The sequence below is a fragment of the Triticum urartu genome, chromosome 1A (assembly GCF_056163025.1).
Source record: "Triticum urartu cultivar PI428250 chromosome 1A, HENAU_Tu73, whole genome shotgun sequence".
NCBI classification, from domain to species: Eukaryota; Viridiplantae; Streptophyta; class Magnoliopsida; order Poales; family Poaceae; genus Triticum; species Triticum urartu.
In genome coordinates, this window is record NC_141873.1 from 560000867 (window position 1) to 560012829 (window position 11963).

An 11963-nucleotide genomic window follows, 5' to 3' on the forward strand; every position below is an offset into this window, starting at 1 on the left:
ACCAATGGGAGGAGTGGTCTTTTATCCGGGAAGGAGATGCTACTGCGATCACCATGGTGCCGGATCAACTAGGAGATCCAAAGCGCCGTGGTGCCGTGTATTGGTGTGGAGCACTCTACCTTCATTGTTGCATCAGTCTTCTCATAAGGTAAGTCGATCAGGAGCACAATTAGTTCATGACTATTTTTATCCCTCCATACACATTGTTCATAAAAAAAATCATAATATGCTTAGGCTTTCATTGGACAAGAAGACTTATCTAATCATCAAAACCCCAGAAATAACGATGATGCCTACTAGTCATGGGTACTATATGGATAGCAGCAAGCCTAGAGTATATCTGGGGAAATCCGAAGAGGGAGTCTACTACACCACTATTTATCAGTGTCAACTCCGAATATGGGTACTGCTCGAAGCATCATGTCCAATGCCCGAGTGGGTGTTAAAGCATCACTCCAACCTTGTGCCTTGTATTCAACGACACTACCATAGACAGTACTGCTGAAATTTGAGATGGGCTCTAGGTCCATATAGCAATTTCTGAAAAATCTCTAAGGGCTCATGTGAGTTATATGGCACTAGATGTAGTGGGAAGTTTAGTCTCACCCCGGAAGTGGAAGAGGAGTTGGATCTCCTTATAAGGGTTTCTCTACTACATGCTATTGGAGCTTAAGAAGAGAAGAGGCCCTCGCGCACTCCTCCTCTGTCGCCCGCTGCGCCGCGGGTTACGGGATTGAGCCAAGCCGAGCTCACACCCGCGCGCTTATTTTTGCCAGTCACTAGACGTCAGATCGTGGGCTGTCACGGACTCGGACGTGGGTCGAGCCCACGTCTCTCCACGCGGCTGCGCCTAACAGATCACATCTGCTCCACGCGCATGCCCACCGTCGTTCCTTTGCTGATGCTGCCGCCGGTGACTACATCTCGTCCGCCGCGTACACGATTGACGGGAGAGCAGGTCTCCGAAACCACGCCCTTCTGGTTCCTGTACGGGGTGAGGGGCGAATAGGTTTTTGGGCAGCGATTACGCGACTGCTCGCTTCCGATCGTCTACTTCCTCTACGTCTGCGTCGCCTTCATCATCACCATGTCCACCGACGCCGAACGTGCCGCCGCCGAGAAAGCTGAAGCCGACAAGAAGGCCGCCGAGGACGCCTCTGCTGCCACCAAAGCCGCGGCCTCTGCATGGCCTACTGGAGGGTATAACTCGTTTATCCCGCTCCTACTGTTTTCTGTTTTAGCCATGCTAGCGTTATACGTAGATCTTTCTGCAATTAGCGTAGTATGTGCTAGCTTGACGGAATATCAGTATGTGTTTATTTGTGTCAATACTATGCTAGTAATTTACTCGTGGATTAATTTAATCGAGAAATTGTCTATTTACTCAACAAGTACTATGAAGGAGAAAAGGCCAACAAGCCATGCATCAGAGGAGATTGCGAATGAGAATTTATTGGTGGCAGCGTCCATGATTCAGAAGAGCAAAGATATTATTGTGCCTATACACACATAGACTTGTTGGGGTACCATCCATTGAAAGATATTGCCTTTTTGGGTATCAACAGTTGTGATGGATTCGCTTACTATTTGGGTACTTGTGAGCTGCGGTACTTGGGATCAATAGTGTCTCCAACAAGATGTCGTAGTTCTCAAGTGGCAACCATACAAGAATCATTCATTTACACTCCATGCAAAGATGACCTTCTTCCTAACCATGAAGAGTCAGCCGAGGAGCTCTTTGAAGAGTCATTTATCAACATGTATTATCTAAATGATGCTTTTGGATGGATGATCTGATGATGATCCATGAAATATATGTATTAATGAAGTACTAAAGCAGCATCAATTAATATGGATAGAAGGAAGTACTTGTTTTCCTCTCTATTTGGGATTGTCATGTGTAAATAAAAAAAATGGTGTTGCTCTATAATAATCTTTGCTTCTTCAAATAGTAATGTCGGCTACTCTGTTATCTTAAATATATAAGGTAGACTATTAATTAGTCTACTACTTGATTCCAATGTTAATTTCAATCTCCACTAAAAAAATGTTAATTTCAGTCTAATTTATAGATAATACCACATGGGTCCTATGGTTAAAAAAGAGGATACAAATGCATGACCTAGCTTCCTCGTCTCTCCGGCATTAATCAGACATGACTAGTAAGCGATGCAGATGATGCATCGTTCGATGCTGGCTCCAGTGACCGGTCGTGTGCTCTCTAAACTAGCTTGAATGAGGCGTGTGGAGCAGAAGTGCGGTCACGCGGGCGCGGGCGTTGGCAAGGGAGGTGTTTTTGGGTGGGACCCAGGTGTCAGATGCATACGAACATTCGAACGCGTCTGTTGATAAGTAGAGATCCACGTTGGATGACAAACTAGGTCATGACATCTCAGTGTGAGGACGTTCTAAGAGCATCTCTAGCAAACCCGTATAAGTTGTCAAACACATAAAATAATCTCTTTTTACAGTTTCAGCCGAAAATACAGACCCGAACAGGCCCCTTAAAATCATCCGACTCTTAAAAGTTTTTACAAGGCCCTGTGAACACAAACCCGAGACTCAGCTCGCCGCCTGCAGCGACCACACCGCCATCGCCGTTCGCCCGACCGCCGCCGCCCGGCCGCCGCGCCTGCGGCCCGTCCGCCCCGGCCGCGCTAGCTAGTAGAATCGATGCGAGCAAGCTAGCTAGCTACGACGAACCGAACTGAGGAGTCCGGCCGCGTGCGCCCGGCCGCCGCCCGCGCGTTGTGGCCGTCCCGCGTCTTCCTCGCCCGTCCGTCTGCGGCCTCTGCTCTGGTCGTGTCTTCCACGTCCGCACGTTGGTCGGCAGTCGATTTCAAATTGGCATGAGAAAGAGGAAGAGATATATTCAGAGAATAATTTTTTACGAATTAATTATATGGGGCCTGTTCGGCCGCCGCCCGCGCCAGCCCATAAAACCGGTTTTTCGTGAACTTTAAAAGCGATATTAGGGTCCGCGTCTGTAATATAAGGGGTCTGACAGAGATGCTCTAAAGTTTTGCGTCAAGATGAAACAAAATATAGTGGAGGAACAACTTTGTGCACGTGACCGCTGGTGGGTCCCGCAAGCACAGTGCATTTGTCCTGCAGCGGGAAGATGATTGCGGTGATTTCTCATTGCAAATGGCCTGTTGTGGGCGGAGATCTCAAGTGTATTGAAGGGGAGAGGTAGCGTGGGCGCACCCCGAATCTCTACGATGTTCCCTCTCTCGCTGCAGCATTTTTGCCCCCCGTCGTGTACAGTTCACCCCGCTGACCACGGTCCGAGCAGCGCCGAGTAACAGAGGAGCTGGTCAAATACGGGAGATGGACATCATCTCATCTCGACGAGCTGATGATATATTGATATCTTGCAGACAGAGCAACCGCTAGAATAATTGGCCAAGAATAACAAAGGATTGTTGGTTTATAGGATTGAAAAATCATAGGAATAAGAAAATCATAGGAAATGAGATGACATGCATCTCAAATCCTATGCATAGGAATAGAAAATGAGATGCCATTTGATTCACACCATAGGATTTTTTTCATTGAGTCTAGGCTAATGTTTATTTTCCTATGAATGTGGAGGATAGGAAGAATTCCTCCATAGAAATAGGATTTCATTCCTACAAACCAAAGTGCTCTGAAGGAATTTTTCTTATAGAAATCCTATCCTATGAAAATTCTACAAAATTCCTCCAAACCAAAGAAGGCCTAAACCGGAAGATTTGTCTAGTGCAGTGCAGGGACGTTTCACAGCCTAATCCGACCAAACGGAGGCCATAAAATAATGGAGATGGACAAGCACTACGAGCTGGAAAAGTCATGTGGGCTGGCGCTGGCAGGGAAATGGTAGGGCAGTGTCACACCCCCGCACCACACTACACATGGATGGAAGCACTTTGAGTGCACAAGTCACCCACACTAATCACCAACACCGTGTGAACCAACCTCTGGTTGAGATGGTTAGGTGGACAGTGGTATCCCGTATCCCTAACCCACCAGGGTTCAAATCCTGGTGTTCGCATTTATTCTGGATTTATTTCAGGAATTCCCGCGATACGCTTTCAGTGGAAGGAGACGTTCCCGTCGACTACGAGGCGCGCCTACAGTGACTTCGTAAAATCTCAAGATGATATGCCGGCTCAGTCTCTCGGAGATGCTCATAGGGGTAGGGTGTGCGTGTGTGCGTTCATAGGGGTGAGTGTATGCGCGTTTATATGAGCGCTTGCGTCTGTACTGTGTAAATAAAAAAAATCATCAACACCGTTTGCCAACAATAATCTACCATGTTGCGGGTTAAAGGTTTTTGTGGCCAGGTTTTGCTTTTTCCCCTGCAAAATAGGACATTATTGTTGGATTTTGTTCACACCAACGACGTTCAGTTCAGAATATGTAAGGAATGTTACGTGTGATCTTGCTGCTAAACATGTGAGGGGAAATGTTTTTTCTTTCTCTTATTCATCAAGAGAGTGTTCTATTTGATTAGGCACCTGAATCGGTTACTGTTTTTCTGTTCTCTCGAATTTATGAAGTAGGACATTGGTTTGCAATAAGGCCCATTATGATAGAGTAAAGTAATCAACTCATTTAAAATGCATTGGCGCAATGTTACACGAGCTACTCTATTGAACAACATATAGATGAATTTTGTCTCCTAGAATAAGAAAAGGTGGTTATGAATTTATCTCATCCTTCGTAGCATAAAGATTCAACCCCCCCCCCCCCCCCCCCCGCGGGCCTTGCGTAATAACTTCCTGTCGAAAGAGAGCTTTATTCTTCTTCTTTTTTGCAAAAAAAAAAACACTAAGATCTACTCTAAAAGTTCATCAGAAATATGATAGCACCAAATCACAATAAAAATTACACCAAGATCCATGCACCACTGAACAACTACTGCCGTCGCCAAATCGATCCGCCGACGTGCGCAGTCATCACTCTCATGCGGTCTTGCCGGAGCAAGGCTGATGTTGTTGAGTGGTGCCCCGCCGCACCACACTACACATGGATGCACTTTTTTTTGTGATGTACACATGGAAGCACTTTGAGTTCACAAGTCATCATACTAATCGCCGACACCATCTGCCAACAATAAACTACCGATGTTGGAGATTAAAAGGCTATGTTAAAGGTTTTGGAGGCCAAGTTTTGCACTTTTGGAGTCTATGAGTTGAAGCCTGCCGTGTCAACTGCAAAAGGGCCGTCTAAACTCTGTGTGCTGCTATGCATATTAATGAATTATGTCAATACCAACACCATTTAGTTCATAATATGAAAGAATCCGTTCAAAAAATAATATGAAAGGATTATGACGTTTTTTCTTTCCACTAAACATGTGGAAAAAACACATTTTTTTATTCAGCAAGAGAGGGTTCTATTTCTATCTGATTAGCGATCTGAATAAGACCAAATCAACTGCTAGTGAGGCGCTGTTCTCCTATTCTCTCGCATCTATGAAGTGAAAAAAATAATCTATGACGTACGACATTAATTTTGCAGCCTTTAAAAAATAATCTATGATGCAAGTGTTCATTTCATAATATGAAAGAAACCATTTGAAAAAAAAATCAAAGAATATGACGTGTGATCTTTCCACCGAACATCTGCGAAAACAAATTCGTATTCAAAAAGAGAGGGTTCTATCTGATTGGGGACCTGAATCAGACAAAATCAACTGCTTGTGAGGCTACCGTTCTCCTATTCTCTCGCATCTATGAAGTAGTAAAAATTATCTATGACATAAGGCATTAATTTTGCAGCAAAGTCAATTATGTCTGTTGTGCAATAACCTCCTTTCAAAAGCATTGGCGCACGTGTTATACTAACACGAGTTGATCTATTTAAATGAGCTATAGCCCTTATCAGATACATCTGGACATATAAAGATGAATTTAGTATGCTAGAATAAGAAAAGGCGGTTCTGAGTTAACCTCGCCCTTTATAATATGATTTGTTTTCCTTTTTTCAATAATATCTTGATCTTGGAATATAATGCTTGCCACTTGTTAGAGGAATTTGGTTAATAAACGGAAAGAACCGGGTGTTCGTTCATGACCAAATGTGTATGAATATGGATAGAAGAAGGAAATAATTAGTTTTGATTTCATTTTGTGGAAGAAAAAAGAATTTTTGGTTTTAATTTTCAGTGTAAGAAGGGTTGAAGGGGTCAAAGTTGGTACTGAGAAGAAGATTCTTTTGACTTAACACAACCTAGTTGTGATGATTTTTCGAGGTTCTGAGGAAATTAAGCATAAACTTTACCAAAAGGAAAGATCGAAGAGGGAAACACAACCAACTATGTCACCAAGATAGCAACGATATGTGCCGGTCACTCCCATCAAATAGAAAAAAAAAACAATGTGTGCCGGTCAGAATGAGCTTTTTTTTAGAATCGTCAATATGAGCATGCTGAAACTTCTCGCACGCATGAGAACAGAGTTTTGAAACTGAAACTTCCAAGTATGAACTCCACTCTGTTTCTCAATTCTAATTAAATTGACAGCACCAGGTCTGAACTGCAAATTTTTTTTACTCGGTCCACATCAAGAGAAACCAATCATACCTTCTTCTTCTTTGATCCAAAGTTTATACTCTCTCCATCTCGAAATAAGTGTCTTAGCCTTAACGTAATTTTGTATTAAAGTTAGTATAAAGTTGAGACACTTATTTTGGGACGGAGAGAGTAGTTGTCTGCGTGGATAGAAGTCATTTTCTGCTCAAGAGAGATAGAGACGAATCATAGTTGGACATTTGCTTGGTATTTTTAGCGCAAGAGAGGACGAAATGCACTACTTTTTCTATGCCATCTGGTGGGTCTGGATATGATGCAGCAGCACTGATGATGATGCCCATGTTTTATTGGCTAAACACCTGGATAAAATATCCGATCAACTTGATTGCTCGGCTGGTTTATTTCCCTTTCTCCTAAGCGATTGATAGAGACCAGACTTCAATTCAAATACTATAGCATTGTTATTATTGATTGTTTTTGACAGAAAACAACTCCTTGACAGAGATTAGGGATAACTCTAACCAAGTCAGATACAGTGCATTGGAAAAATAATTGAAGGCAAAGAGGTCCATGCTAAATCAAGAGAAGACGTCCAATCCAATGTACTCCTACCACCAATCTTTTAGACCTATTGTCAAATGTGCTCTTGCATCTTGCTAGAAGCAAGATCAAATTGCTACAAAGAATTTCCTTGTTACAAAATTAAGCCAGGAATGAATTACCCCTAAACTATGTGCAAGAACAATGGAAACACCCCAAAATTTGTAAAATCTCTTGCAAGAGCTCAAGTATGGGGAACTTGCACAATGATCTCGTAGGGAGTGAAGTTACCATCACCCGGTGGCGTCCTGCTGCGCCCGGTGCGACGACCGCGGGAACGGCCGCCGGAGTTGGGGCGACGGCGAGAACTCCACGGGCGCCGGCGGCAGCTCCATCTCCCCGGCGAGGATCTTGACAATGTCCGTGCTGTCCGGGCGGTGCTCCGGCTGGCGCTGCAGGCACATGAGCGCGAGCTGCGCGCAGAGCGTGGCCTGGCCCCTGTCGTAGGCGCCCTCCAGCCGCTCGTCCATGAGCTCGAGCACGTTGCCCGCGCGCGCGAGCTGCCGGCACCAGCTCACCAGGTTGGCCTTCTCCAGCTTCATCGGCGACGAGAGGATGTGGAGCGGCCGCCGGCCCGACAGGATCACCAGCACCAGCACGCCGAAGCTGTACACGTCGGCCTTCTCCAGCGGGTCGCCCTCCGGCGCCACGTAGCACACCGTGCCGCGCATGCTCGTCGTCGTGCTCAGATCCCGGCTGAACAGGTCGCCGCTGTGGTGCACGTCGCCGCTGCCGGCGGACTGGCCGCGCCGCCGGCTCCTCTTCCGGCTCCTCCGGAAGCTCATGTCCTCCAGAGCGCTCCGTTTGGCGTTGCCGTCCCCGTTGGCATTGCCGGTGTTCACGCTGCTCGACCGCAGCCACGGCTTGCCGGCGCCGCCCCGGCGCGGCTTGTCGACGGTGCCGCCGGCTTTCTTGCTCATCTCCTCGAAGAACTCTTCCTTCCACCACTCCCGCATCTGGGTCGCCTCCTTCTTGTCGCCCGCGGCTCCTTTGCTGGCGCTGCTGTCGGCATTGCCTGCGTTCTTATTGTCCTCGTCGGCGACGGAGGGTGAGTTCTTGAGGTCGCCGTCGTCGGCCCAATCCGGGTTCCTCTCCGGGCAGATTTGGCTGCCGATCCACTCGGCCACGTAGTCCCGTGGGTCGAGCTCGCCGCTTTCGTCCTGCTTCACCTTCATCCACCACTCATTTCCCGGCGCTCTAGCCGGCGGACCGGGGTCATCCTTGGCGGAGGCAGCGGTGGAGACGTCGAGGTCGCAGGCCTCGCCGAGTTCTTGGCTCATGAAGTCGTCCCCGCCGGCGACGGGTCCAGTGTCGACGACGGCATCGGGAGTCTTGAAGCGCGCGAGGCCAAAGTCCGCGACCTTGGCGCGGAAGTCGGCGTCGAGGAGGACGTTGCTGGGCTTGAGGTCCCCGTGCACGACCGGCGGCTGGCACTCGGCGTGGAGGAAGGCCAGCGCGCGGGCCACGTCGCGGACGACTCCTCGCCGCTGCGCCCAGTCGAGGCAGCGCCCGTCCCCGAAGAGCGCGGCCTGGAGGGAGCCCTGCGGCAGGTACTCGAAGACGAGGAGCAGGGGCCGGCCGTCGGCGCCGGAGCCGGCATAGCCGAGGAGGGAGACGAGGCGCGGGGAGTCGGGCGGGAGGGAGGCGAGCACGTGGAGCTCGTGCGGCGAGGAGCAGGTCTTGACGGCGGCGAGGGAGGCATCGGGGAAGGTGGCGAGGTAGACCGGCGAGGCGGCGCCGCGGCCAAGGAGGCGGGACGGGTGGAAGCCGCCGGTGGCGCGGCGCAGCGCGCGGCGGGAGTAGCGGCGCAGCGGGCGCGCGGGCGGGGAGAAGGGCAGCGTGGGGCGCCGGCGCCGGCGGCGGAGGTGGAGCGCGAGGAGGACGGCGAGGAGGAGGAAGAGGAGGAGTACTACTGCTGTGGCGGCCGCGGCGGTGGCCGCGAGGAGGAGGTGGCGGTGGTTGCTGGCGGCGTGGAGGGTGGCAGGAGGGGGAGGGGGGATGGTTGGTGGCTGGGCCTGGAGGTGGCGGGAGGGCATGGCTGCGCTGTGCCGGCGCAAGCGGCGACTTGTGTCGGGGCGGGGCGGGTCACGGGTGGACGTCTAGTAGGCAGACAGGCAGCCAGCGAGGGCCCGTGGTTGCTGGCTTGAGTTGTCCGCCATTTTTCTATTTGCTCTGCTCCTTCCTCTCTCCTTCTTCCTCTTCCTCTTGGATGGATGGATGGATGGAGGGAGAGTTTTCCACCATGCACGGTGGGCACGAGGCGGCACACAATCCAACATTCCCCATTGCTTTTGCTTTTGCTCTGCTTTTGAGACCGGTGTTGTATACCATTCCAGTCAACCCCAGTTTTGATACTCGTATTCTACGATGTACAACCTTCATATCAAAATATATGATGTTTTTCGACACTATTATATTTAATACAGTCAGTAGATCGTTTTTCTCTCGTCCCTGGCAGCTGGAACCTAGCCCCCGCCAAAAGAGGCCAATCTTTCATAGCCGTCCTCCGCCGGCAATCTCGGTCGTCGGTGGTGAGGGGCCGCCGGATCCACGTGTGTGGATCGTTTTTACTTTCTCGTAGTCTAGGTTTTTTGGTTGTTCATCGTCTTGGCTTCGGCTGCGACGATGACGATGACGAATAAAGATTTTTCGGATCCTTCTTGCCTGACGAGGCCATCGGTACTATGATCGGGGATGGATTTGGAAAACCAGTCTGTTTAAGTAAGGATGGCATGACGGCAGTGGCATCTTTATGGTGGACCTGTGTCCTCGGGCTCCGCCGTTGCGACGGCGTTTGTTCCAGCGTCGTCGTGGAACTTGGGAGGAAGTCCAGGAGCGGATGCAGATTGTGGTATGCATCGACAACATCTGAAAGACGAAACGTGTGATAGGTTCGTGGTTCGTGGAATGACAGGTATGGTTTCCTCCTTCGGCGTCTTAGTCATGATGAGGTGCAAATCTGGAGTTCGATGGCGTGTCCGATGTATGTGCTCCGGTTTGATTCATTCAACGATAAGGACTTCACTTTTGGTGAGCCACCTTGGAGGTCCACAAAACTGCTTATCAGCGATGGAGCCGCGTCGAGCTTGGGTGACAAGGTGATCCGTCATTCTTTTCTTCGGTGGCTACTGAGGTGGTGCCGGAGACAGGTGACGTGCGTGGGTGTCAAGTTCAGAAATATTCTGCTATCTTTTCATTTTTATCATGTCTTTACGTGACTTGTATTAGCATGCAAAAATATATATATTGATACAGTCATACAGAGGAAGTATTTTGCAGATGCTGCTGCACACTCTACTCCCATGGGAGGTCCTCAATGCGGTAAAATTGTACCCCAAGTTTCGCAAGAGCGTGAGCTGCACCATTGGCGGGTAAAAGACCAGAGTCTCGCCTGCACTTCCAAATCAACCTTGAGTGCCATGGCATATCTCGAGTGGTCTGGTTCCCTCCTGTAGATGCCGTCTGCAAAAGCTGGGAGCCTGGCTGTGTCGATGCATATTCTTATGGCCCCCAGCCCATCTCTGCGAGATCCACATCCTGCATGCGATTCGGCACCGAAAGCAGACAAATGGTCAGTTCTTCCAGCTTTACAGGCCACCACGCTAAGCTTCAGCGTACCACGCCACCTGCCTTTCACATGGATCAACAGCGTTAAACCACTAAACCTGCTAAGCGCGTCTTCAACGTAGATCATTAGAGCAACTCCAGCGCGCCGGTCTAAACGGACGGCGATTTCGTCCGCCTTTTATCCGTTTGGATCGGTCAGGCGGACACGGACATTCACTTCCTCGTTTGGGTCGGCGTATGCGTCCAACGCTCGGCCGACCCATTTTGACGGCGCTTGTCGGTGTCAAAACCGGCGGATCTCGGGTAGGGGGTCCCGAACAGTGCGTCTAGTATCGATGGTAACAGGAGGCAGGGGACACGATGTTTACCCAGGTTCGAGCCCTCTTGATGGAGATAAAACCCTACTCCTGCTTGATTAATATTGATGATATGGGTAGTACAAGAGTAGATCTACCACGAGATCAAAGAGACTAAACCCTAGAAGCTAGCCTATGGTATGATTGTTGTATATCTCTATCGACTAGCCTGGCCTCGGTTTATATAATGCACCAGAGGCCTAGGATAACAAGAGTCCTAGCCGAATACGCCGGTGGGGAGGAGTCCTTGTCTTGATCGCCAAGTCTTGTGGAATCTTTCTTGTATGCGGCAACTGTCCGAACTGGCCCATGAGTATACGGCCATGGGGGTCCTCGGCCCAATCTAACAGATCAGGAGATGACGTGGTGATTACCCCCTAGTCCAGGACACCGTCAGTAGCCCCTGAACCGGTCTTCAAGTTAGGGATGCTCCTCGATTCTTCCGAACTATTCTTCGTCTTCGGTTGTCGGTCTTGAAAACTGGTTCAACAAATCTTCTCATCTTCGATCTTGAGGATCGCCGAAATGCATTCGACGAGTTTACACGTCGGGTATCCGAGGAGCCCCTTTAAGTTTCTGGCCTTTATCAATGCCTTGTTATTTTTATGCCACACCTCGGGTTTGAAGTTGTTCCTGAGCGGCAGCGTCCTCTTGCGTCCGAGCTCCAACACCGGACTGCATTCGAGGTATCTTTTGCAGCCGAGCACCAACGCCGGACTGCATTCGAGGTATCTTTTGCAGCCGAGCACCAACGCCGGACCGCTTCCGAGCTCTAACGCCGGAATGTATCCGAGCTCCAACGCCGGACTATGTATCCGAGCTCCAATGCCGGACTGTATCCGAGCTCCAACGCCGGACTGTATCCGAGGTGTCGTAAATCACCTTGGTTCAAAGAAGTTTGAAGGAGTTTAGCCGAGCTTAAT

General features: G+C 49.5%; 1 protein-coding gene across 1 annotated transcript; it reads right to left on the bottom strand.

The window, feature by feature from the left end:
* Positions 1-7066: 7066 nt before the first annotated feature.
* On the bottom strand, positions 7067-9444 carry LOC147992727 (Protein kinase superfamily protein). Its single transcript, XM_087531533.1, has one exon. The coding sequence runs from the start codon at positions 9151-9153 to the stop codon at positions 7351-7353; it is 1803 nt and encodes a 600-aa protein (XP_087387659.1). The 5' UTR covers positions 9154-9444; the 3' UTR covers positions 7067-7350.
* Between the last annotated feature and the right edge of the window lie 2519 nt (positions 9445-11963).

Bases quoted from the DNA above. Each gene is read 5' to 3' on its own strand.
- LOC147992727 (XM_087531533.1), bottom strand. From the start codon at position 9,153: ATGCCCTCCCGCCACCTCCAGGCCCAGCCACCAACCATCCCCCCTCCC.